The sequence below is a fragment of the Oncorhynchus mykiss genome, chromosome 16 (genome assembly GCF_057628025.1).
Source record: "Oncorhynchus mykiss isolate SJ-2025 chromosome 16, ASM5762802v1, whole genome shotgun sequence".
NCBI classification, from domain to species: Eukaryota; Metazoa; Chordata; class Actinopteri; order Salmoniformes; family Salmonidae; genus Oncorhynchus; species Oncorhynchus mykiss.
Window position 1 is genome coordinate 60,880,863 of NC_143037.1, and position 26,983 is coordinate 60,907,845.

Consider the following 26,983-nt stretch of genomic DNA (forward strand, 5'->3'; position numbering starts at 1 on the left):
TTTATTTGACACATCTTAGATTTCTTCTAGTTATATTTAACTTATAGCACGCAACGCCGCAGCCCCCACAAGGCGGGGATGCCCCCAAACCCCCCCAAAATATAAATACGTAACAAATATATATATATATATATATATCTTTTTTTACGGTATTGAAAATAATACCGTCAGTATTTTGACACACACACACACACATCCTTGATACACCTGCAGCCCACACAGACACACTGGATGTGTAAACAGCCTTCATGTCATGTGTGTCAAGGCAAAATAATGATCCATAATTAGTTATACACACACGCCTATGCGAAGACACTAACACACAACACCACACAGAAGCATGACTTTAAATAACTTGAATGGAACATGAACACATGGACGCTTCAGTCACTAGCCGACTCCCATTCTGTTAGCAAATTTGGGAATGAAACAATCCTGCTATCTCAACACAGATGTATGCCTTTTAACAAGATGCTGGATGTGGTTATGATCTGGTTATGAGGTGGATGGGGAGATCAAACCCACATAGTTTGTCCCCAGATTGAAGCTCCACACATGGACAGACCACAACAGAGCTACAATGATGAGGTCCCTTCTGAAAACATTCAGTACTGCAAACACCTGGCATGCAGAAGAAGGTTAGCGTCAATACATTCTCAATAAAGAGTGAACCCATTTCTGGAACACTGCCCAATGTGGCCATGCACTCCAGCTTCAATGCTCTCTCATAGAGACCGTGCCTAAAATAAATCTGTGTATATCCTATATCAAGGCCCAGACTATCCCAGCGCCTCTCCTCTTCTCTTCATGAGGGAAAGAGCTGCTCCCTTATGCATTACCCACCTCCAACCATGGACAAAATATCCCTCAACAACACCCATCGGTGCAGGCTGAAATCCTGCTGTTCTCTATCAAAACTCACATAATCAATGCAAGAACGGACCATGTTTTATTTTCTCTCTCCCTCTCTCAACCTATTCTCTCTCTCCCCACAGCTGTTGCTCCCCCAATCTCCTCTTTCCCCTCCACTCGTTCCTCTCCTCCCCCTCTCCCTCTGGGCCACTGGACCCCAGACACTTCCCCCGACACCTCTCTCTCCGGAGCAACAGGAGACAGAACTGACAGGTCACATTAGCTCAAGTGTCTGTTCAGCACCCTCACACCAGTCAATCCTGCACCGCTCACTTCCGCTAGACAACGGGGGGCAGCTCACCCCTTACTCCTCAACACCCCCCCGCCACTTCACCCTCTTACCCCTCTCTCTAACAGAGATGTCCCACCACCATCACCTCTCTCTCCCACCTCATCCCCCCACTGCCTATTAAAGTGCCTGACAACCTCAACCAGGACACACACGCACGCACACACACACACAGACACAGGTGTTGGAAGGTGGGGAGATGTAGAGAGGGTGAGGTGGAAGTCAGTTCATTCAGGTTACGGTCAGAACCCTCACATGGTCCATAAAGGGATTATAATGCTTTGGGTCAGGGTCAGCCCTAATCTCCTTATCACACACTCTAACCTGGGAAGGACTGACTGGAGCATTGCAATTACCTCAGCCCACATCCCTCTTCTCTCTCTCTCTCTCTCTCTCTTTCTATCACTTTTTAGCTCTGAGTCTCTCGCTCTCTCTTTCTTTCAGTTTTTCTCGCTGAGTCTCTCTCTCTTTCTTTCTTTCTTTCACCTTTTCTCTCTGAGTCTCTCTCTCTCTCCCGTCCTGCAGAAGATATTGATGCAGACCCTCCACCAATGTTTTAAAACTTGGTACAAAAAAACTAAAACGTGTCACATTTTCCATAACCTACAGAGAGAGGGAGGGGAAGAGAGAGATAAAGAGAGGAAGAGTGTGTGTGTGTGTGTGTGTGTGTGTGTGTGTGTGTGTGTGTGTGTGTGTGTGTGTGTGTGTGTGTGTGTGTGTGTGTGTGTGTGTGTGTGCATGCGTGCATCTGTGTGTGTGTGTGCGTGGTGTGTGTGTGAAGAGAGAGAGAGGGACAGAGAGAGAGAGAGAGAGAGACAGAGAGACAGAGAGAGAGAGTGAGAAAGGAAGGCAGGGAGAGAGAGAGGGAATGAGAGAGAGGACAGAGAGAAGGAAGGAGTGAGAAAGGGGGAGTTTGCTCAACATGTTGATCCTATAAAGAGGAGAAAAGGTTTGATCTCCCGGGTAACGGGTGACTGCCCACAGCAGAGTGATTACCGCGTTAGGAAACATCCTGCCCACTGGCGACTACTGATGACATCAGTGCTCTGCGATGTATTTATACTGCTTAACCCCTGACAGCGCTGTCTGTCTGGGAAATGGTCAACACAGTTCCACGCTAGAACCTAGCCACTCTTAAGACCCATTCAACACTGGATGCGGTGTGTGCGTGTGCATTTGCGCTTGTGTGTGTTTTCGCCTGTGCATGTGAATGTATGTGTGTTTGCGCCTTTGTGCAGCATTTGAGTGATTCCTGGAACAAGGTGGTAGAACATGGTTAATGCATTTGCACTGGTAGAACTTATAGCCCTGAGAGAGCCCTGTGCCTGGGCAGTTGGTTGTGACCTCTCTCTCCTTCTTCTCCTTCTTCTTGGGCCAATACGGACATTGCTTGTCATTTCCGGTCACAACTTGCAGACTTGTTTACGTGCTGCTGTGCGTTTTGTTGCCAACCTTACTTTGCTACCTGACAACTTTACATTTTTTAGTTTTTAATAAATAGTTTTTAATTACCGTTGATATTTTTAGTTTTTCCCTCATTCAACTTTTTCACTCTGGAGGTTTTATCTGGACGTGGTTCGTCAGGACTTCCACCAGCCGAAGCTAAGTAGTGACATTAACATGATGGTTTATCTGGACGTGGTTCGTCAGGACTTCCACCAGCCGAAGCTAAGTAGTGACATTAACATGATGGTTTATCTGGACGTGGTTCATCAGGACTTCCAACAGCCGAAGCTAAGTAGTGACATTACCATGATGCTTTATCTGGACGTGGTTCGTCAGGACTTCCAACAGCCGAAGCTAAGTAGTGACATTAACATGATGCTTTATCTGGACGTGGTTCGTCAGGACTTCCAACAGCCGAAGCTAAGTAGTGACATTAACATGATGCTTTATCTGGACGTGGTTCGTCAGGACTTCCAACAGCCGAAGCTAAGTAGTGACATTAACATGATGCCTTCTAATTGTAGTCGCTATACTCATAATATACAGGAGAACGATCGCCTTATGGCGAGGATAGCTGTGCTGCAAGCCCAGCTTCAGACGCAATCGTTAGGCAAGGGTAATTTCAGTGTAGGAAAGGATGAAACAGTGTCTGTGCCACCAGTAAGTACAGATAGTAACGTTAATATAAATCCCCTCGCACGGTCCCCGCAGCCGGACAACTTTCTCATGGCTTCTGGAGGGAAATGCTGTAGGAATGCTCAACCGGTGTCGCTCATTCAGCCGACAGAAACTTTCAACCGGTTTTCCCAATTAAGCAGCGAGTTGGAGTCTGAGGCCGAGCCTTCTCTTGTCTCTACTCCTCCCATTACGGGGTCTAGCTCTGACAAATTGAAAACCCTAGTCATTGGCGACTCCATTACCCGCAGTATTAGACTTAAAACAAATCATACACTGTTTACCAGGGGGCAGGGCTACCGACGTTAAGGCTAATCTGAAGATGGTGCTGGCTAAAGCTAAAACTGGCGAGTGTAGAGAGTATAGAGATATTGTTATCCACGTCGGCACGAACGATGTTAGGATGAAACAGAGGTCAGAGGTCAACAGGCGCAACATAGCTTCAGCGTGTAAATCAGCTAGAAAGATGTGTAGGCATCGAGTAATTGTCTCTGGCCCCCTCCCAGTTAGGGGGAGTGATGAGCTCTACAGCAGTCTCTGGCCCCCTTCCAGTTAGGGGGAGTGATGAGCTCTACAGCAGAGTCTCTGGCCCCCTCCAATGGGGAGTGATGGGCTCTACAGCAGAGTCTCTGGCCCCCTCCCAGGGGGAGTGATGGACTCTACAGCAGAGTCTCTGGCCCCCTCCCAGTTAGGGGGAGTGATGAGCTCTACAGCGGTGTCTCTGGCCCCCTCCCAGTTAGGGGGAGTGATGAGCTCTACAGCAGTGTCACAACTCAATCGCTGGTTGAAAACTGTTTTCTGCCCCTCCCAAAAGATAGAATTTGTAGATAATTGGCCCTCTTTCTGCGACTCACCCACAAACAGAACCAAGCTGGAGGGGTGCTCTCATCTTATCTACCAACATAGACAGGGCTCTAACTCTTCTAGCTCCACAATGAAATAGGGTGCAGGCCAGGCAGCAGGCTGTTAGTCAGCCTGCCAGCTTAGTGGAGTCTGCCACTAGCACAGTCAGTGTAGTCAGCTGAGCTATCCCCATTGAGACCGTGTCAGTGCCTCGATCTAGGTTGGGCAAAACTGAACATGGCAGAAGTTTGTCTTAGCAATCTCACTGGAATAAAGACCTACTCCATTCCTCCCATTATTGAAAGAGATCGTGATACCTCACATCTCAAAATAGGGATACTTAATGTTAGATCCCTCACAAAGGCAGTTCCAGTCAATGAACTCATGATCAGTAATCACTGATCATAATATTGATGTGATTGGCCTGACTGAAACATGGCTTTAGCCTGATGCATTTTACTGTGTTAAATGAGGCCTCACCTCCTGGTTACACTAGTGACCACATTTACGATAGCAAATTTCAATTTATATAAAAAACCTGAAGTTTTTCTCATTTGAGCTTCTAGTCATGAAATCTATGCAGCCTACCCAATCACTTTTTATAGCTACTGTTTACAGGCCTCCTGGGCCATATTCAGCGTTTCTCACTGAGATCCCTGAATTCCTATTGGACCTTGTAGTCATAGCAGTTAATATTCTAATTTTTTACCCCCACATTTCTCCAATTGTTAGAAGTTACTGTCATGTCTCATCGCTACAACTCCTGTACGGGCTCGGGAGATACGAAGGTCGAGAGCCATGCGTCCTCCGAAACACAACCCAACCAAGCTGCGCTGCTTATTAACACAGCGCGCATCCAACCCGGAAGCAAGCTGCACCAATGTGTCGGAGGAAACACGGTACACCTAGCGACTTGGTCAATGTGCACTGCACCCGGCCCGCCGCAGGACTCGCTAGTGCATGATGAGACAAGGATATCCCTACCGGCCAAACCCTCCCTAACCCAGACGACGCTAGGCCAATTGTGTGTCGCCTCATGGACCTCCCGGTCGCAGCCGGCTGCGACAAAGCCTGGGCTCGAACCCAGAGTCTCTGGTGGCACAGCTAGCACTGCAATGCCTTAGACCACTGCACTACCCGGGAGGCCCTAATATTCTAATTTTTGGTGACTTTAATATTCACATGGAAAAGTCCACAGACCCACTCCAAAAGTCTTTCGGCGCCATCATCGACTCAGTGGGTTTTATCCAACATGTCTCTGGACCTACTCACTGCCACAGTCATACTCTGGACCTAGTTTTGTCCCATGGAATAAATGTTGTGGATCTTAATGTTTTTTCCTCATAACCCTGGACTATCGGACCACCATTTTATTACGTTTGCAATCGCACCAAATCATCTGCTCAGACCCCAACAAAGGAGCATCAAAAGTCGTGCTATAAATTCTTCCAAAGCTTCCTTGATGCCCTTCCAGACTCCCTCTGCCTAGCCAAGGATGTCAGAGGACAAAAATCAGTTAACCACCTAACTGAGGAACTCAATGTAACCTTGCGCAATACCCTAGATGCAGTTGCACCCCTAAAAACTAAAAACATTTGGCATAAGAAACTAGCTCCCTGGTATACAGAAAATACCCGAGCTCTGAAGCAAGCTTAGAGAAAATTGGAACGGAAATGGCGCCACACAAACTGGAAGTCTTCCGACTAGCTTGGAAAGACAGTACCGTGCCGTATCAAAGAGCCCTCACTGCTGCTCGATCATCCTATTTTTCTAACTTAATTGAGGAAAATAAGAACAATCCTACATTTCTTTTTGATACTGTCGCAAAGCTATTCCCCAAGAGAGGATGGCTTTCACTTCAGCAGTAATAAATTCATGAACTTCTTTGAGGAAAAGATCATGATCATTAGAAACCAAATTACGGACACCTCTTTAAATCTGCGTATTCCTTCAAAGCTCAGTTGTCCTGAGTCTGCACAACTCTGCCAGGACTTAGGATCAAGGGAGACACTCAAGTGTTTTAGTACTATATCTATTGACACAATGATGAAAATAATCATGGCCTCTAAACCTTCAAGCTGCATACTGGACCCTATTCCAACTAAACTACTGAAAGAGCTTCCTGTGCTTGGCCCTCCTATGTTGAACATAATAAACGTCTCTCTATCCACAGGATGTGTACCAAACTCACTAAAAGTGGCAGTAATAAAGCCTCTCTTGAAAAAGCCTAACCTTGACCCAGAAAATATAAAAAACTATCGGCCTATATCGAATCTTCCATTCCTCTCTATAATTTTAGAAAAAGCTGTTGCGCAGCAACTCATTGCCTTCCTGAAGACAAACAATGTTTACGAAATGCTTCAGTCTGGTTTTAGACCCCATCATAGCACTGAGAATGCACTTGTGAAGGTGGTAAATTACCTTTAAATGGCGTCAGACCGAGGCTCTGCATCTGTCCTCGTGCTCCTAGACCTTAGTGCTGCTTTTGATACCATCGATCACCTCATTGTTTTGGAGAGATTGGAAACCCAAATTGGTCAACACGGACAAGTTCTGACCTAGTTTAGATCTTATCTGCCGGAAAGATATAAATTTGTTTCTGTGAATGGTTTGTCCTCTGACAAATCAACTGTAAATGTTGGTGTTCCTCAAGGTTCCGTTTTAGGACCACTATTGTTTTGACTATATATTTTACCTCTTGGGGATGTCATTCAAAAACATAAGGTTAACTTTCACTGCTATGCGGATGACATACAGCTAGCTGTACATGTCAATGAAACATGGTGAAGCCCCAGAATTGCCCTCCCTGGAAGCCTGTGTTTCAGACAAGAGGAAGTGGATGGTTGCAAACTTTCTAAAAACATAGATGCTTTTTGTAGGTCTCAAGAAACAAAGAGATCTTCTGTTGAATCTGACAATTAATCTTGATGGTTGTACAGTCATCTCAAATAAAACTGTGAAGGACCTCGGCGTTACTCTGGACCCTGATCTCTCTTTTGACGAACATATCAAGACTGTTTCAAGGACAGCTTTTTTCCATCTACGTAACATTGCAAAAATCAGAAACTTTCTGTCCAAAAATTATGCAGAAAAATTCATCCATGCTTTTGATACTTCTATGTTAGACTACTGCAATGCTCTACTTTCCGGCTACCCGGATAAAGCACTAAATAAACTTCAGTTAGTGCTAAATACGGCTGCTAGAATCCTGACTAGAACCAAAAAAAAGTATCATATTACTCCAGTGCTAGCCTCCCTACACTGGCTTCATGTTAAGGCAAGGGCTGATTTCAAGGTTTTACTTCTAACCTACAAAGCATTACATGGGCTTGCTCCTACCTATCTTTCCGATTTGGTCCTGCCGTACACACCTACACATATGCTACGGTCACAAGACGCAGGCCTCCTAATTGTCCCTAGAATTTCTAAGCAAACAGCTGTAGGCAGGGCTTTCTCCTATAGAGCTCATTTTTATGGAATGGTCTGCCTACCCATGTGAGAGACGCAGACTCGGTCTCAACCTTTAAGTCTTTACTGAAGACTCATCTCTTCAGTTGGTCATATGATTGAGTGTAGTCTGGCCCAGGAGTGTGAAGGTGAACGGAAAGGCTCTGGAGCAACAAACCACCCTCGCTTTCTCTGCCTGGCCGGTTCCCCTCTCTCCACTGGGATTCTCTGCCTCTAACCCTATTACAGGGGCTGAGTCACTGGCTTACTGGTGCTCTTCCATGCCGTCCCTAGGAGGGGTGCGTCACTTGAGTGGGTTTAGTCACTGACGTGGTCTTCCTGTCTGGGTTGGTGCGCCGTCCTTGGGTTGTGCCGTGGCGGAGATCTTTGTGGGTTATACTCGGCCTTGTCTCAGGATGGTAAGTTGGTGGTTGAAGATATCCCCCTAGTGGTGTGGGGGCTGTGCTTTGGCAAAGTTGGTGGGGTTATATCCTGCCTGTTTGGCCCTGTCTGGGGGTATCATCGGATTGGGGCCACAGTGTCTCCTGACCCCTCATGTCTCAGCCTCCAGGATTTATGCTGCAGTAGTTTATGTGTCGGGGGGCTTGGGTCAGTCTGTTATATCTGGAGTATTTCTCCTGTCTTATCCGGTGTCCTGTGTGAATTTAAGTATGCTCTCTCTAATTCTCTCTTTCTTTCTTTCTTTCTTTCTTTCTTTCTTTCTTTCTTTCTTTCTTTCTTTCTTTCTTTCTTTCTCTCTGAGGACCTGAGCCTTAGGACCATGCCTTAGGACTACCTGCCATGATGACTCCTTGCTGTCCCCAGTCCACCTGGCCGTGCTGCTGATCCAGTTTCAACTGTTCTGCCTGCGGCTATGGAATCCTGACCTGTTCACCGGACGTGCTACCTGTCCCAGATCTGCTGTAGAGAAACTCTGAATGATCGGCTATGAAAAGCCAACTGACATTTACTCCTGAGGTGCTGACTTGTTGCACCCTCGACAACTACTGTGATTATTATTATTTGACCATGCTGGTCATTTATGAACATTTGAACATCTTGGCCATGTTCTGTTATAATCTCCACCCGGCACTGCCAGAAGAGGACTGGCAACCCCTTATAGCCTGGTTCCTCTCTAGATTTCTTCCTAGGTTTTGGCCTTTCTAGTGAGTTTTTCTAGCCACCGTGCTTCTACACCTGCATTGCTTGCTGTTTGAAGTTTTAGGCTGGGTTTCTGTACAGCACTTTGATATATAAGCTGATGTAAGAAGGGATATATAAATACATTTGATTTGATTAAAACAATTATTTAATTTTATTGTAACACACAGAGAGGAGGAGAGCCGTGGTGGAATCACTCTGCGTCCATAAACATGAGAGCTGGGTTTCCCCTCACTCTCCACTGCCTGTTATGGAGGTGCACTTCCCCCCTGAACCTCAGAGATTTACAGTTAACACCACAGACCCAATGCAGGCATGGGGCTCCCTGGAATGAGTTTCAGAGGGTAGATAGAGAGCTAACACTCCAACTACCTGGGCTCATCTCCCAGACAAAATATTAACATCAACAAGAGATGTTTAACACATCTACCGTAAGGTGACAATACATCAGAATTCCACATATTGGAGTTCTATTTCTAGACAAGCTGTACTTGAAGCTGTCTTCCAGTGGGTTGTTCTGTGGTGTGTCTCAACACATGTTGAGGGAGTTGGATAAAGGAGTGTACACTGGAGCCAGCTATACTTCCTCTTGGTATCACCACTCCTCTTCCCCCCCCTTTTAACGTTCTTTAATTTAGAGGCCGCAGCCACCACACCCTTCTCAACCAGCCAAAACGCCTCTTATTATAGACCTCAGGAGATTTTACAAGCACACACGCACAGCGCGCACACACACACACGCACGCACGCACGCACGCACGCACACACACACACACACACACACACACACACACACACACACACACACACACACACATAGACACATGCACACATGCACACACGCACGTCCATACACACACACACTTACACATAGACACACACACACACACACAGACACAGACAAATTTCCCCCCAAAACCCAGTGCGGCATCCCCTGCACACATGACGGGCACATTGGCACCCTCATTTAAAGAGCTTGTTGTTTGTTTAGTTTAATTATAACCATTCACTTTCCAAATAAATTAAATAGTTGAGAGAGGGAAATGGTCCAACGTAAGGCCAACAGCTGCCGCCTTCCCAAATAAACACAAAACAGACATCAAATTCATATTTCACACTATACATTATATTTCAGCACTTATAAAATCAGTTGCTTACTGTTGTTACTTGGTTTTTACAAGCTTTGATTTGGCTGTTTGTGCCTGTTGGAGAAGCTGTTACGCCTTGTTTATACCTGCCATTAACTTGCATCCTTTGTCCTGATCTTGTCCACATTCTAATTGTGCCCACACTTTTAGACATGCGTAGACAATCAAAAGACACATTGTGATTTGATTGTGATCAGATCATCCTGCCCACATCTGGAGGTAGTCAGACATTCATTGTCCGGATAACTTACAAGTGTAGACAGATCTGGACAGGGAAACCATTTAAATCATCATTATTCCAGTCTCTAAAATCACTGACAGTTGGCAACGTTGACTGATTACATCAATATGTGTCTTAAATAATTTGCATAAAGGAAGTTTCCAGGAAATCTGGTCACAATGCAGACACAGTGGACAGATAATAGACACATTTTAATACTACGTATAGACACATTTCTGGAAATTTGGGCACAATCACAAGATGGTGCAGACAGAGATGGTTGCCTCGCCGACAGAGAGAGAAAATCTTCAATGTTATTACGTACAGCCTGGAAGAACTATTGGTTATCAGAGCGACGTCAACTTACCAGCACTACGACTAGGAATACAACTTTCCTGAAGCGGATCCTTTGTCCGAACCACCCAGAACATTTGAACTGATTCCAGAGACTGACCTAAAACAACGCCACCGGAGAAGAGGTAGACGGAGTGGTCTTCTGGTCAGAATTCGGAGGCGCGCACATCACCCACCACTTCCGAGTATATTACTCGCTAATGTCCAGTCTCTAGATAACATTGTAGACGAAATTAGGACAAGGGTTGCTTTCCAGATAAACATCAGGGATTGTAACATACTCTGTTTCACGGAAACATGGCTCTCTCGGGATATGCTGTCGGAGTTGATACAGCCACCTGGATTCTTTGTGCGTCGCGCCGACAGGAATAAACATCTCTCTGGGAAGAAGAAGGGCGGGGGTGTATGTTTCATGATTAACGACTCATGGTGTAATTGTAACAACATACAGGAACTCAAGTCCTTTTGTAAACCTGTCCTAGAATTCCTACCAATCAAATGCCGACCGTATTGTCTCCCAAGGGAAATTTCCTTGGTTATTGTCACAGCCGTGTATATCCCCCTCGAGCCGATACCATGACGGCCCTCAAGGATCTTCTCTGGACTTTATGCAAACTGGAAACCATATATCCTGAGGCTGCATTTATTGTTGCTAGGGATTTTAACAAAGCAAATTTTAGAACAAGACTACCTAAATTCTATCAGCATATTGACTGTAGCACTCGCGCTGGTTAAACACTGGATCATTGCTACTCTAACTTCCGCGATGCAAACAAGGCCCTCCCCTGCACTCCTTTCGGCCAATCAGACCACTACTCCATTTTGCTCCTCCCTTCCTATAGGCAGAAACTCAAACAGGATGTACCTGTGCTAAGGACTGTTCAACGCTGGCCTGACTAATCGGAATCCACACTTCAAAATTGTTTTGATCACACGGACTGGGACATGTTCCAGGTAGACTAAGGGAATAATATTGACGTATACGCTGATTCAGTGAGTGAGTTTATATGGAAGTGCATAGGAGATGTTGTACCTTCTGTGAGTATTAAAACGTACCCTAACCAGAAACCGTGGATAGATGGCGGCATTCGCACAAAACTGAAAGCGCGAATCAGCACATTTAACCATGGAAAGGTGACTGGGAATATGTCCGAATACAAACAGTGTAGTTATTCCCTCCGCAAGGCAATCAAACAAGCAAAATGCCAGTACAGAGACAAAGTGGAGTCGCAATTCAATGGCTCAGAGACGAGACGTATGTGGCAGGGTCTACAGACAATCACGGACTACAAAAGGAAAACCAGCCATGTCATGGACACCGACGTCTTGCTTCTAAACAAACTAAACACCTTCTTTACCCGCTTTGAGAATAATTCAATGCCACCGACACGGCCCACTACCAAGGACTGTGGACTCACCTTCTCAGTGGCCGACGTGAGCAAGACATTTAAATGTGTTAACCCTCGCAAGGCTGCCGGCCCAGGCGGCATCCCTAACCGCGTCCTCAGATCATGCGTAGACCAGCTGGCTGGTGTGTTTACGGACATATTCAATCTCTCCCTATGCCAGTCTGCTGTCCCCACATGCTTCAAGATGGCCATCATTGTTCCAGTACCCAAAGGTAACTGAACTAAATGACTATCGCCCCGTAACACTCACTTCTGTCATCATGAAGTGCTTTGAGAGGCTAGTCAAGGATCATATCACTTCCACCGTACCTGTCAACCTAGACCCACTTCAATTTGCTTACCACCTCAATAGGTCCACAGACGATGCAATCGCCATCACACTGCACACTGCCCTTCCCCATCTGACAAGAATAATACCTATGCTGTTTATTGAATATAGCTCAGCATTCAACACCATAGTACCCTCCAAGCTCATCATTAAGCTTGAGGACCTGGGTCTCAACCTTGCCCTGTGCAATTGGATCCTGGACTTCCTGACGGGCCGTCCCCCGGGGGCGAAGGTAGGAAACAACATCTCCACTTCGCTGATCCTCAACACTGGGGCCCCACAAGGGTGCGTGCTCAGCCCCCTCCTATACTCCCTGTTCACCAATGACTGCGTAGCCATGGACGCCTCCAACTCAATCATCAAGTTTGCGGACTATACAACAGTAGTAGGCTTGATTACCAACAATGATGAGACAGCCTACAGGAAGGAGGTGAGGTGTCAGGACACAACCTCTCACTCAACGTCAACAAAACAAAACAAAGGAGATGATAGTGGGCTTCAGGAAACAGCAGAGGGAGCACTCCCCTATCCACATTGACGGGACAGCAGTGGAGAATGTGGAAAGTTTTAAGTTCCTCGGTGTACACATCATGTACAAACTGAAATGGTCCACCCACACAGACTTGGATTTGCTCTGGCCCACATCTGGACTCTCGCTCTGGGGTAAACTCCCCTCAATGCTGCCCTCCGCAGAAGACAAGGACACTGGGCTCTCTCTGACTTTGATTCACTAAAATTCACTCTGCTTGGGGGGATATTAAGGTAGATCACTTGATGTGCCCGTTGTAAGGAACAGTTATCCAAAGCAAGAGTAGCTGATGTGAAGGGTGTATACATCACAGGAGGTTGGTGCCACCTTAATTGAGGAGGACGGGCTTGTGTCAATGGTTGGAGAAGAATAGGTGGAATGGTATCAAATACATCAAACACATGGTTTCCAGGTGTTTCATGCCATTCCATTAGCTCCATTCCAGACGTTATTATGAGCAGTCCTCCCCTCAGCAGCCTCCACTGGTATACATGCCTATACAGCCCCACAGTGGACGTGTCATAATAGCCATAAAACCTAGCAATCAAACAGGGAAATGGCTCCAATCGTTTTTCCACCATTCATTTTCCCCATTGGGGATTTTAAATACACCTAAAATAAGGGCTGGGTTTCGTGTAGGATTACCCTGGGGTGACGTTTTGATAATTTTTATCAATATTTTTGCCTCTATTTACTCTCAGATTCGAAAATGCTAATCAAAGTAAACATCACGCAAAACTACAAAATCCTGCACGTCATCTCTAGCTGACATCTTTGCTAACAGGTATTGTGTGAATTTAAAACTTGCACAAAACAGTTCACAGAATTGTCCATTTAAAAAAACGTTGCCAATTTATTAACTACTACATTAAGCTAACATTAGATAGTTAATCCAGAGATTCTTACCTTTGCCTCGATTCGGCAGTCTCATCCAGATCATCATGAGATTTATAGTTGGGTTCACCAAGTGGAGACTTTTATCTCCCTCACCAACTTCAAACATCTGCTATCTGAGCAGCTAACCGATCGCTGCAGCTGTACATCGGTAAATAGCACACCCAATATACCTACCTCATCCCCATACTGTTTTTATTTATTTACTTTTCTGCTCTTTTGCACACCAGTATCTCTACCTGCACATGACCATCTGATCATTTATCACTCCAGTGTTAATCTGCTAATTTGTAATTATTCGCCTACCTCCTCATGCCTTTTGCACACAATGTATATATTCTCTTTTTTTTCTTTTTTTATTTTTTCTACTGTGTTATTGACTTGTTTATTGTTTACTCCATGTGTAACTGTGTTGTTGTCTATTCACACTGCTATGCTTTATCTTGGCCAGGTCGCAGTTGTAAATGAGAACTTGTTCTCAACTAGCCTACCTGGTTAAATAAAGATGAAATAAAAAATAGTTCTTTATGCTAGCCACATTAGCAGAAAATCAGCATTTCATTTTTAGGGGGGGTATACTGATAAAAGTCACCTTGTCCTAGAGAGATTTACACAGTTATCAAAATGTCATGCCAGGGTAAGCCTTCACAAAACACAGCCCTTATTGGAAGTGTTTCTAAAATCCCCTAAGGTAAAAATGAAGGGTGGAAAAACAATTGGAATCATTTCCCTGTTTGACCGCTAGGTTTTATGGGTATTATGACTCATACTGTTGTACTCTATTATCACAATCCTATAATTTTCATTCTTTATCTTCTGCCCCCCCTTCTCTCTCTCTCTAACCCCATTCTGATGTGTTTATGAGCAACCTCAGGGGTCAATTATGTCAGCAGCATACTCCTACAGTGAAAATTACCCATGCTCAGCCTCAGAGAGAGAGAGAGAGAGAGAGAGAGAGAGAGAGAGAGAGAGAGAGAGAGAGAGAGAGAGAGAGAGAGACATGATTTAGAAAGCGTAGTGTTGTTGGCTGAAACATTCCTGGCCTTGAACGCGCCCCGTCCGTCATTTCAGCCGAGCGAGAACACCCGCTACTCTGCACATCTGGGTCTTTGACAAATTGCCACATTGTCAAGTCCCACCCGCAGGCTGTTTCATCACAACTCACAGCAAGTGTCTGGGACGGTCCAAGAGTGAGGAGATGCTGTGCATATCCAGATGTCAGTGTGTTTGGAGATCTACAGGTGAACATACAGTTCCAGGAGTTAAATAGAAAGGGAATGCAAGGCTTTGACCTTGATAAATAATCCATGCGTTATGTGGTAGGTAGCCTAGCAGAAACTGGGGGGGGGGTATTGTTTTGCTTCTCTGTGGTATGTTAACTGCTTGAACTTTGCATGAAGCATTGAAAAAAGTGGAAAAGAGGACAGCAGAAACAGTCATTACCTGAAGGCAACAGTAGCTACTTGAACCAACTATCACATTATTATATCTCCTGTCCACGGAGGACCTAAAATATGCAATCTCTGACACAAATCAGCTCCAAAATGTATTGTAAACACTCTGTATGTGTATGTGTGTGTGTGTGTCCACCAAGTAGTGACCACATAAATCAATGGGGAGGGAGGAAGAATAACACCTCCCAGTGTCATAACCAGGCCAGTAGGAGAACAGAGCTGATTGGACCTCAACAGAAAGACCATCCAACAGGCTTCAGCTCCAATCTACTGTTCCTAACCTGGCAGACAGAGAGAACTATCTCAGACCCCAGAGAGCTTATAAAAGTAAGAGATGGATGGCTTCTGGGGCTGGTGTGTGTGTGTGTGTGTGTGTGTGTGTGTGTGTGTGTGTGTGTGTGTGTGTGTGTGTGTGTGTGTGTGTGTGTGTGTGTGTGTGTGTGTGTGTGTGTGAGAGAGAGAGAGAGAGAGAGAGAGAGAGAGAAAGTGTTTACATGTTTTGTGTCTGGCGAGTGGGAAGGTTTGATTCCCTGGGGTTAAGGGGCAGAGTTGGGGGTTGGAGAGAGGACACTAGGGAACACTGTTGGTGTAAGATATGAAAGTTAGGAGGAGGTCAGTGTATTTTGGTAGGTTTAAATGTGTGTGTGTGTGTGTGTGTGTGTGTGTGTGTGTGTGTGTGTGTGTGTGTGTGTGTGTGTGTGTGTGTGTGTGTGTGTGTGTGTGTGTGAGTGTGTGTGTGTGTGTGTGTGTGTGTGTGTGTGCGTGCATGTGTGTACATGCGTTTGTGTGTTTTGGTATAGGGTGGTGCAAGGTGGGGTCAGACATGGCTGTGGTTGATATGAGAGGGACAGGGCTGGGTGACAGAGGGATGTGGGAAAGGGGTCTGTTGAATTGCGAGGAGATAGAGTTTCTGTGCACATCTGCTTTGGCCTGCAGACGTAGAGAAACATCTGTATTAACCTCAGTCCCAAGGGCAGCCCACTGAGCACAGGCCTGCAAGGAGGGCCAGGGAGAGAAGGCGCAAGAAAGTGTGTGTGTGTGTGTGTGCCTGCCTACAGTACGTACCATTTCAACCCTATTCCAACATCATCACTTCAGTTCCCGCACCATATACCCATCCCCACCTACAAACCAACTATTTCCCTACTGCCACATCTACCTAGCATATACCATGTTCCATATTCCTTACAGCACCATGTTCCATATTCCTTACAGCACCATGTTCCATATTCCTTACAGCACCATGTTCCATATTCCTTACAGCACCATGTTCTATATTCCTTACAGCACCATGTTCCATATTCCTTACAGCACCATGTTCTATATTCCTTACAGCACCATGTTCCATATTCCTTACAGCACCATGTTCTATATTCCTTACAGCACCATGTTCTATATTCCTTACAGCACCATGTTCTATATTCCTTACAGCACCATGTTCTATATTCCTTACAGCACCATGGTTTATATTCCTTACAGCACCATGTTCTATATTCCTTACAGCACCATGTTCTATATTCCTTACAGCACCATGTTCTATATTCCTTACAGCACCATGTTCTATATTCCTTACAGCACCATGTTCTATATTCCTTACAGCACCATGTTCTATATTCCTTACAGCACCATGTTCTATATTCCTTACAGCACCATGTTCTATATTCCTTACAGCACCATGTTCTATATTCCTTACAGCACCATGTTCTATATTCCTTACAGCACCATGTTCTATATTCCTTACAGCACCATGTTAGATACATCAACACCAGTAAGTTAATACTATGATTTAGATGTATGACTCCAACATGACTGTAACTCCAACATAACTGTGGCGTGACAGCGAGCGTTACCAAGCATGCAGGCATGAGTGTGTGTGATAGTGCACGCGAGTGTGTGTGTGCATGCATGTGTAAATGTGTGTGTGTGTGTGTGTGTGTGTGTGTGTGTGTGTGTGTGTGTGTGTGTGTGTGTGTGTGTGTGTGTGTGTGTGTGTGTGTGTGTGTGTGTACAGCAGTGGAGTGACACAATGCTGTCTCAATGCAAATCCCTCAAATAAATTCAAACATGCCATTTCAACACACACCATTAAACCTAAACGGGCTGCCAACTCTGTGCCACCTCCCAGGGGGTTGTGAGGGTGGTGGCAGGGGGGCAGGTGGTGCCCTGTGGCATCACCATGGTAACAGATGGAATCCTTCTCTCATCAAGACACACATCCACAGACAGGACAAATATGAATCTATCTGAATCAAACAAATCATTTTCTCTCAATAAAATAATATGTTATAGACCTTCAGACTTTTATCTAAATGTTTCAAACATGCTCTAGATTTCTTATGTTATGGGTTAGGAAAGGATGTATTTCAAATGCATCTTTAAACAGTACAAAATGTATACTTATACTGCAAGTAAATATTGAATGTTTTATGTACATATTGGCTCCAGGTCTATTGTTGCTAGGCTGACGTTAGAGCCAGCAGAGAGCAAGGAGACAAAATAACTCACATCATCGTGAGTTTCACACATCTGGTGCGGATTAATAGCAGCAGAGCATTTGGACAATTAAAACGCACTGCAGCTGAACACCTTCTTTAAATAATCTGAACTTTGCTCATATGTAAGTGTGTTCGCATTGGAGCAAAATTCAATGCTTTATTTTATGATGGCCCTCCTCTGAGTGTGTAGTCAGTGCAGCTGACTTCCAGCAGGACTATTAGACACCCAGGGACCTATCAGCATGGCTCTGGGGACCTATCAGCATGGCTCTGGGGACCTATCAGCATGGCTCTGGGGACCTATCAGCATGGCTCTGGGGACCTATCAGCATGGCTCTGGGGATCTATCAGCATGGCTCTGGGGATCTATCAGCATGGCTCTGGGGACCTATCAGCATGGCTCTGGGGACCTATCAGCATGGCTCTGGGGACCTAACAGCATGGCTCTGGGGATCTATCAGCATGGCTCTGGGGACCTATCAGCATGGCTCTGGGGACCTATCAGCATGGCTCTGGGGACCTATCAGCATGGCTCTGGGGATCTATCAGCATGGCTCTGGGGACCTATCAGCATGGCTCTGAGGATCTATCAGCATGGCTCTGGGGACCTATCAGCATGGCTCTGGGGACCTATCAGCATGGCTCTGGGGACCTATCAGCATGGCTCTGGGGACCTATCAGCATGGCTCTGGGGACCTATCAGCATGGCTCTGGGGATCTATCAGCATGGCTCTGGGGATCTATCAGCATGGCTCTGGGGACCTATCAGCATGGCTCTGGGGACCTATCAGCATGGCTCTGGGGATCTATCAGCATGGCTCTGGGGACCTATCAGCATGGCTCTGGGGACCTATCAGCATGGCTCTGGGGACCTATCAGCATGGCTCTGGGGATCTATCAGCATGGCTCTGGGGACCTATCAGCATGGCTCTGAGGATCTATCAGCATGGCTCTGGGGACCTATCAGCATGGCTCTGGGGACCTATCAGCATGGCTCTGGGGACCTATCAGCATGGCTCTGGGGACCTATCAGCATGGCTCTGGGGATCTATCAGCATGGCTCTGGGGACCTATCAGCATGGCTCTGGGGATCTATCAGCATGGCTCTGGGGACCTATCAGCATGGCTCTGGGGACCTATCAGCATGGCTCTGGGGACCTATCAGCATGGCTCTGGGGATCTATCAGCATGGCTCTGGGGACCTATCAGCATGGCTCTGGGGACCTATCAGCATGGCTCTGGGGACCTATCAGCATGGCTCTGGGGACCTATCAGCATGGCTCTGGGGATCTATCAGCATGGCTCTGGGGACCTATCAGCATGGCTCTGGGGACCTATCAGCATGGCTCTGGGGATCTATCAGCATGGCTCTGGGGACCTATCAGCATGGCACTGGGGACCTATCAGCATGGCTCTGGGGACCTATCAGCATGGCTCTGTGGACCTATCAGCATGGCTCTGTGGACCTATCAGCATGGCTCTGGGGACCTATCAGCATGGCTCTGGGGATCTATCAGCATGGCTCTGGGGACCTTTCAGCATGGCTCTGGGGACCTATCAGCATGGCTCTGGTTACTGGAATGCCAGAGAGCGAACAAGCACTGTTTAATTTGTCTTTATACACACACATGGATACACGCGTGTTTGTAAGCACATACAAACACACACGCATACTCGATGCAGGCATGCACGCAGACAGACACACACGCACACACACTTTCTCACCGCCTCAGGCTAGGGTAATCCATGCATTATTACATGACTCCAGCAGGGAATAGCAGGAAGCCATGACTAAACACACTTGATAACACAGACCATAAAATACCCCACGCCAATGATGCCACTATTCACTGACCTGTGAGATGCACATAGTAGACATGGAAGTCACCCTGCTGCCCTGTGGTGTGTGAGACCGAGTGGACATCCGTGTGTGGTTTGTGTGTGTGTGTGTGTGTCTGAAGTGTGTGTGAGCATGCACTAGTATGTGTGTGTGTGTGTGTGTGTGTGTGTGTGTGTGTGTGTGTGTGTGTGTGTGTGTGTGTGTGTGTGTGTGTGTGTAAGTGCTTGATTTCCCTTTGCCATGCCATGCCAGCCCAGCCGAGAGCTCTGGAAGCTGTGGTTTGTTGAAGGGGAAATTACTTAATTCACTGTGGCTGAGGGCTAATGTACTGGGGACTGCTGGGACCATATCAAATAATTGCCTAAAGGGAAGTGTGTGTGTGTGTGTGTGTGTGTGTGTGTGTGTGTGTGTGTGTGTGTGTGTGTGTGTGTGTGTGTGTGTGTGTGTGTGGTGTGTGTGTGTGTGTGTGTGTGTGTGTGTGTGTGTGTGTGTGTGTGTGTGTGTGTGTGTGTGTGTGTGTGTGTGTGTGTGTGTGTGTGTGTGTGTGTGAGAAATGGAATGTGTGCTTGGGCAAAACATCAATCATTCCAGCTGAGAGGACTACACATTGGGAGAACAAGAAAGACAGAGAAAGAGAGAGAACGACAGAGAAAGACAGAGAAATAGAGAGAAAGACAGAGAAAGAGAGAAAGACAGAGAAAGACAGAGAAAGACAGAGAAAGACAGAGAAATAGAGAGAAAGACAGAGAAATAGAGAGAAACACAGAGAAATAGAGAGAAAGACAGAGAAATAGAGAGAAAGACAGAGAAAGAGAGAGAAAGACAGAGAAATAGAGAGAAAGACAGAGAAAGAGAGAGAGAGAAAGACAGAGAAAGAGAGAGAAAGACAGAGAAAGACAGAGAAAGAGAGAGAAATAGAGAGAAAGAGAGAGAAATAGAGAGAAAGACAGAGAAATACAGAGAAAGACAGAGAAATAGAGAGAAAGAGAGAGAAATAGAGAGAAAGAGAGAAAACATTGCCACATACAGTATAACTCCTATAGACTGTAAGCCATTTACACAGCGGGCCTTTTAACTGAGGTGACTCAGACAGAGGAGAGGAGAGGAGAGGAGAGGAGAGGAGAGGAGAGGAGAGGAGAGGAGAGGAGAGGAGAGGAGAGGAGAGGAGAGGAGAGGAGAGGAGAAGAGGGAAAAGGAGAGGAGAGGACGTCTCTGGCCCTGGGGTCTTTCCCAAAGCAACACACTCACCCTGGGCCTGCCCTGGAAACCAACAGCCTCCGAGCAGCTCAGATACACACTGATAACAGATCAGCTATCAGAAGGCCTGAGAACAGCTCAGATACACACTGACAACAAATCAGCCATCAACAGGCCTGAGAACAGCTCATTCACACTGACAACAGATCAGCTATCAGCAGACCTGAGAACAGCTCAGATACACACTGACAACAGATCAGCTATCAGCAAGCTTGAGAACAGCTCAGATTCACACGGACAAAACAACAACTATCAGCAGACCTGAGAAAAGCTCAGATGCTCACTGACAAATCAGCAGCTATAGGCAGGCCTGAGAACAGCTCACATACACACTGACAAAACAATTAGCTATAGGCAGGCCTGAGAACAGCTCAGATATACTGTATACTAACAGATAATTTATCAGTTGCATATCAAATCATGCTTTATCATGTAAGGTCATACAGCCATTCAATGACTTAATAATAAATCAGCAGCCCTGTGCACAACTGTAAACAACCATCAGCAGCACTTAGCAATAATACAACATCAGTTCCATGCCTTATAATCACTGTTTTGAATGGTCCTTTTCAAATGATCTGCAACGCTGTATTTAAACAGGGAGTAGGCCTTGTCTTGAGTAGCCAGGACACACACACAGAGCAATGTCATGAGTCTAAATCTCTAGTTATTCCCCTATGCTTGCTAACACACTCTCTCTACGAGACGTCTGTCAAGAATCAGGGTCATGCGGAACAACCAAACCTCTTCAATACCTACCGCCCCTTTTTCTCTTTCCCTTTTCTTTGCTCTTCTTCCCTCTCCCTCACTGGCACTTTTAGGGGACTATCATTGAAATCAGATAAACTCCTGTTGTCTTAATATTTAAAAGATACAATGCCACCCAGATACTTTTAGGTGAAGCTTCCCAACCACCTCCAAGGCAGTTGGAAGTTAGTCTAACAGAGGCCCCTTGGACATGACGGCATTTATGGAGCCTGACTTCTGAGGGTTCTAATTGTAGTGATTCAATGAAAAAGCATGTTGCTCTCTCATTTCCCTCTGCATAGGTCTTGAGTTAAGGAAAAACCACAATGAATGAATAGAAAATAAGAAGCCATCAGTGTCTATGATTACAACTCTCTCTGTTCTCTTCCTCTCTCTCTCTCTCTCTCTCTCTCTCTCTCCCTCTCTCTCCCTCTCTCTCTCTCTCTCTCTCCCTCTCTCTCTCTCTCTCTCTCCCTCTCTCTCTCTCTCTCTCTTCCTCTCTCTCTCTCCCTCTCTCTCTCTCTCTCTCTCTCTCTCTCTCTCTCTCTCTCTCTCTCTCTCACACACACTCTCACGTTCTCATATAAAGGCGTATGAATCAGCATTTCGATCTGGGGCTTGGATCAAGCCTGGCTCATATCTGATGGCATCACATGAGAATCAGGAAGAAGAGCACTGACAAAGAGGCCCATTCACAGACGAGACCCATGATGACATCAAAAAGCCACACATTCACTTTATCCAAATGAGTGACACAGACCATTTGATATATGGTAAGAGGAACCCAATATGGCATCAGGGGAATCTAGCCTTCCCTGCAGAGAGGAGGAAAAGGCTTCTGTGCTGCTCAGTAACCATATTACCAGGCCTCAACCAATAAAAGTCACTGTGAGCTGAGTGGAAGTGACTCTGGACAAAAACTCCAACATTATTTTGTATTAGGGCTTTGTTCACAAGCCGCAACTCACAGAACAAGCATAGAAATCTCTAGGCGAGAAAGGGTCTTGATTACACAAGATGGGTTCAGTTATAATATTATTTATTTTGTTTGCCCCAAATCAAAATATGCTCTCTTGTTGATGTGAAATATCTTTGTGATGATTGAACTTTGCAAGGTTCTGCAGTCACATCCAACTGTGTCAAAATGCAGCAGGTCCCTCTTTAATGATATAGTGCAGCAGAGGAAGCACTGTCACCTCCCACTTCGTTGCCAAAACACTCCAACACTCATCCATTCATCTCTCCAGGATTCATCACAAACTCCAGCTCCATCGAGCAATGATATTTCTTCTTGTTTTCTTTGTTAAAATGAGCCTTTTAACTTTCCTATAACCGCACAAGTAGTACACTGAATATGTGCTCTTGCCAGATCCCATACTGCTTTGTAATTTCCCTCTTCAAATTAATCACAAATACGCATCTTGACCCTCATTCATAAATGCAGTTGCTGTGATTGCATAATTTGTTGGCCAAATTGAATTATGATGGTGTTTTTATCTTTTCATAAATCCCCTGGCGTTGCCTGCTAATATTGTGATGATGGGCAGGCAGTAAAGCCTGGCTGGCTGTTGCTGCTGACAGTAATGGTAATCAGTAATGGAGCAGAATCTCAGGGGGATTTCACTAAGACTCACTGATTAGATAAGGAACGTGATTATGAAACATGGACAAAAAATCCACAGCCAACAACTGAGAGAAAGCGTATATTCTAAGAGGGAAAGAGCATAGGCTATCCAACACCTGACCCTTTTTCATGTGTTGAGATACAACCGATCATGCCCAACTCTGGAGATAGAATACATACTGTTGGGGATGTTATTTTGTCGGAAATGCAAAACCTAAAGAGACCTGAGGAGACCAAGATGCACCTTGAACCTATTCTGTTGTTGACAGTTGCTCATACTCCAGATAACAACAGTGGACTGAGTGACTGCAGGTTACATCATCTGTAGGGTTGAGCACCTGAACATTAGCTCAGTGGACAGCTGTTTGACAGAGACAGAGACAAGACACTGGAATGTGACATTCTGGGATTCCTCAACTAGCCCATTAACTCAATTGCAACACACTGTAAAGATGGACTACCAATTCTACAACTTGTATCTACACTGGATGGCTTTTCTTGTGCAGTGTGTGTGCTGTAGCCCTATAAAGTGCTTCTACCCAACATCCCCATGTGCAGATGAAAAAGCATGGTTGGTTCAATAGAAAATACATCTAACTTTCATTCTCCTGCTATGTGAAAATCCCAGTTGTCTTTTATGGCCTATAATCAGGAGGGCGATAAGTCTTAAGGACCCAGTGTAACTTACTTTAAAGTCATTAGATATTGCCTAAACATGGAACAGGGAACCTAAACAATGTCACTTGGTCTGTAAATCAATATTACTAACGTTAACAGTTCAATCATTTGCAAATCGCCATAACTCCAGTTTCACTCATGTTATTACATATTGGTGTATATGTAATAAGATATGAGCAAATTGTTACATACACATTTAAGGCATGGCGCTTATCTGTTTTAAAGATCTCTTGAAATTAGATATCCACCGTGCAAAACCTCAGACGGTTATTAAGATGGAAAATCGAATACTGCATGGGCACATCATAATACGCACAAATGGCAAGGGGTGACATACCTAAATTGACAAAGCTCATAACCATGTCTGCGTCGTTTAGCAAGTTGTTGTCCTGTAGAGTTGCTATCGGCGGCCCCTGGGTGGTGAAGACGGGTTTGTATGGATAGGAGTACGCGTCCTCTTCCCCCTCCGTGGACATGGCATTGTACAGGTCCATCATGAACATTGGGGCCGCGTTGTGCTTCCCGTGGAGATGCGGTCGCGGCCGATGTGGGAGCCCGAGTATCGAAAGGATTTCCCGCTGCATCTCCCTGCGCTCCTGGCTTTTCAGCCGCCGGTGGATGAAACTCGAGTGGACCTCATTGTCCAGGGTAAAGTTAGAAAATACTGTGTCCGCCAGGACGCAGTAGCCCCATACGAGGAACAAAGCAGGGGCACGTCTATCCAAAAATGAAACCATTTTGATGCCGTGCGTAATTGCGCTGAGTGCTCTAACCCAATTCTTAAAATAAGGATATTGAACTTCGCAACATGTTTTGTTCAATGCCTGAATCATTCACGGCCCCTCATGTTGAGGGAAGAGTTCCCGATTGGAACATACATTTCACTTCAACGTCCACTGTTATTGGATTGCCTTAAAATCCACTGATCTGTACAATTTTGAATTTCGATTATTTTGCCTTTACATCCAGATACTCCGACCTCTTTCACTAGCCTGTCACTGTCTCCCTGGGCCACGCGTAAACTGCAAGGTTGACAAGACGTGTTGCAGCGAGTGCGACGAGCCGAGCTCAGCGATCCGACTTTGAGGAGGTGCTTTGTGCGCTGGGAGGAGCAGAGAGAGAACGCTACAATTGCTGTAGCCCAGTATAGCACTGTGTGTGTGTCTGCGCGCGCGCCTGTGTGTGTGCGTGTCCGTGCTTGCATGATTACCCTCCCAAAATAAGTACAATGTGACAAGGCCAAAATACCATACCTATGTCTATATTGCTTTGAAAAAGACCTGTCATCAGTATCATGTTCTCTTGCATGTGTTCCGTGGAAACGGTTAATACGCCGTTTACCTATGACAGGCGCCTGAACTATTTCTCTGTTTTATGGAGGAGGCATTATTTGCTCCTAGGGAAACTGTGTGGGCAATGTTGGCAAATGTGTTCTCTGCGTTGCCTAATACAGAAGGAGAGATCGTAACATACCATACAATGTGTTCATATTGCAGGTGCACTACTCTACTAGAAAAATAACAATGATGACTAGATTATTACAACTTTACCATCAAAACATTTAGTCAACCAACTTTATCATCACAACATTCAACTTTACTATCACAACATTTAGTCAGCCAACTTTATCATCACCACATTCAGTCGGGCAACTTTACTATCCTAACATTCAGTCGGGAAACTTTACTATCACAACATTTAGTCAGGCAACTTTATCATCACAACATTTAGTCAGGCAACTTTATCATCACAACATTCAGTCAGGCAACTTTACTATCCTAACATTCAGTCAAACAACTTTATCATCACAACATTCAGTCGGGCAACTTTACTATCACAACATTTAGTCAGACAACTTTACCATCAAAACATTCAGTCAAATTTATTTGTCACATACACACGGTTAGCAGATGTTAATGCGAGTGTAGCGAAATGCTTGTGCTTCTAGTTCCGACAATGCAGTAATATCCAACGAGTAATCTAACCTAACAATTTCACAACAACTACCTTATAAACACAAGTGTAAAGGAATGAATAAGAATATGTACATTAAAAAATATATGAATGAGTGATGGTATAGAACGGCATAGGCAAGATGCAGTGGATGGTATAGAGTACAGTATATACATATGAGATGAGTAATGTAGGGTATGTAAATATAAAAGTGGCATTGTTTAAGTGGTTAACAGTCTGATGGCCTTGAGAAAGAAGCTGTTTTTCAGTCTCTCGGTCCCTGCTTTGATGCACCTGTACTGACCTCACCTTCTGGATGATAGCAGGGTGAACAGGCAGTGGCTCGGGTGGTTGTTGTCCTTGATGATCTTTATGGCCTTCCTGTGACATCTGGTGGTGTAGGTGTCCTGGAGGGCAGGTAGTTTGCCCCCGGTGATGCGTTGTGCAGACCTCACTACCCTCTGGAGAGCCTTACGGTTGTGGGCGGAGCAGTTGCCTTACCAGGCGCTGATACAGCCCGACAGGATGCTTTCGATAATGCATCTGTAAAAGTTTGTGAGTGTTTTTGGTGACAAGCCAAATTTCTTCAGCCTCCTGAGGTTGAGGCGCTGCTGTGCCTTCTTCACAACGCTGTCTGTGTGGGTGGACCAATTCAGTTTGTCCGTGATGTGTACGCCGAGGAATTTAAAACTTTCTACCCTCTCCACTACTGTCCCGTCAATGTGGATAGGGGGGTGCTCCCTCTGCTGTTTCCTGAAGTCCACAATCATCTCCTTTGTTTTGTTGACGTTGAGTGTGAGGTTAGACAACTATACCATCACAACATTTAGTCAGACAACTTTACCATCACAAAATTAAGTCAGACAACTTTACCATCACAAGATTCAGTCAGACAACGTTACCATCACAACATTCCGTCAGACAACAGTACCATCACAATATTCAATCAGACAACTTTACCATCACAACATTCAGTCAGACAACTTTACCATCACAAACTTCAGTCAGACAACTTTACCATCACAACACTCAGTCAGACAACTTTACCATCACAACATTAAATCAGACAACATTACCATCACAATATTCAGTCAGACAACATTACCGTCACATTATTCAGTCAGAAAACTTTACCATCAAAACATGTCGTCAGACAGATTTACCGTCACATTATTAAGTCAGACAACTTTACCATCACAACCTTCAGTAAGACAACTTTACCATCACATCATTAAATCAGACAACATTACCATCACAATATTCAGTCAGACAACATTACC

At 45.3% G+C, this 26,983-nt stretch overlaps 1 protein-coding gene across 2 annotated transcripts in view; it reads right to left on the reverse strand.

Moving 5' to 3' along the window:
- Window positions 1-24,857, reverse strand: part of LOC110491122 (bone morphogenetic protein 7) — a 60,453-nt gene extending 35,596 nt beyond the window's left edge. Inside the window, exon 1 of one of the 2 annotated variants that reach the window (XM_036947379.2) lies at window positions 24,088-24,857. In XM_036947379.2, coding sequence (XP_036803274.1) covers window positions 24,088-24,583 — 496 coding nt within the window. In that variant the 5' untranslated portion in view covers window positions 24,584-24,857. The remainder of the gene's footprint in view (window positions 1-24,087) is intronic. The other variant, XM_090203568.1, reaches the window with a different exon arrangement.
- Between the last annotated feature and the right edge of the window lie 2,126 nt (window positions 24,858-26,983).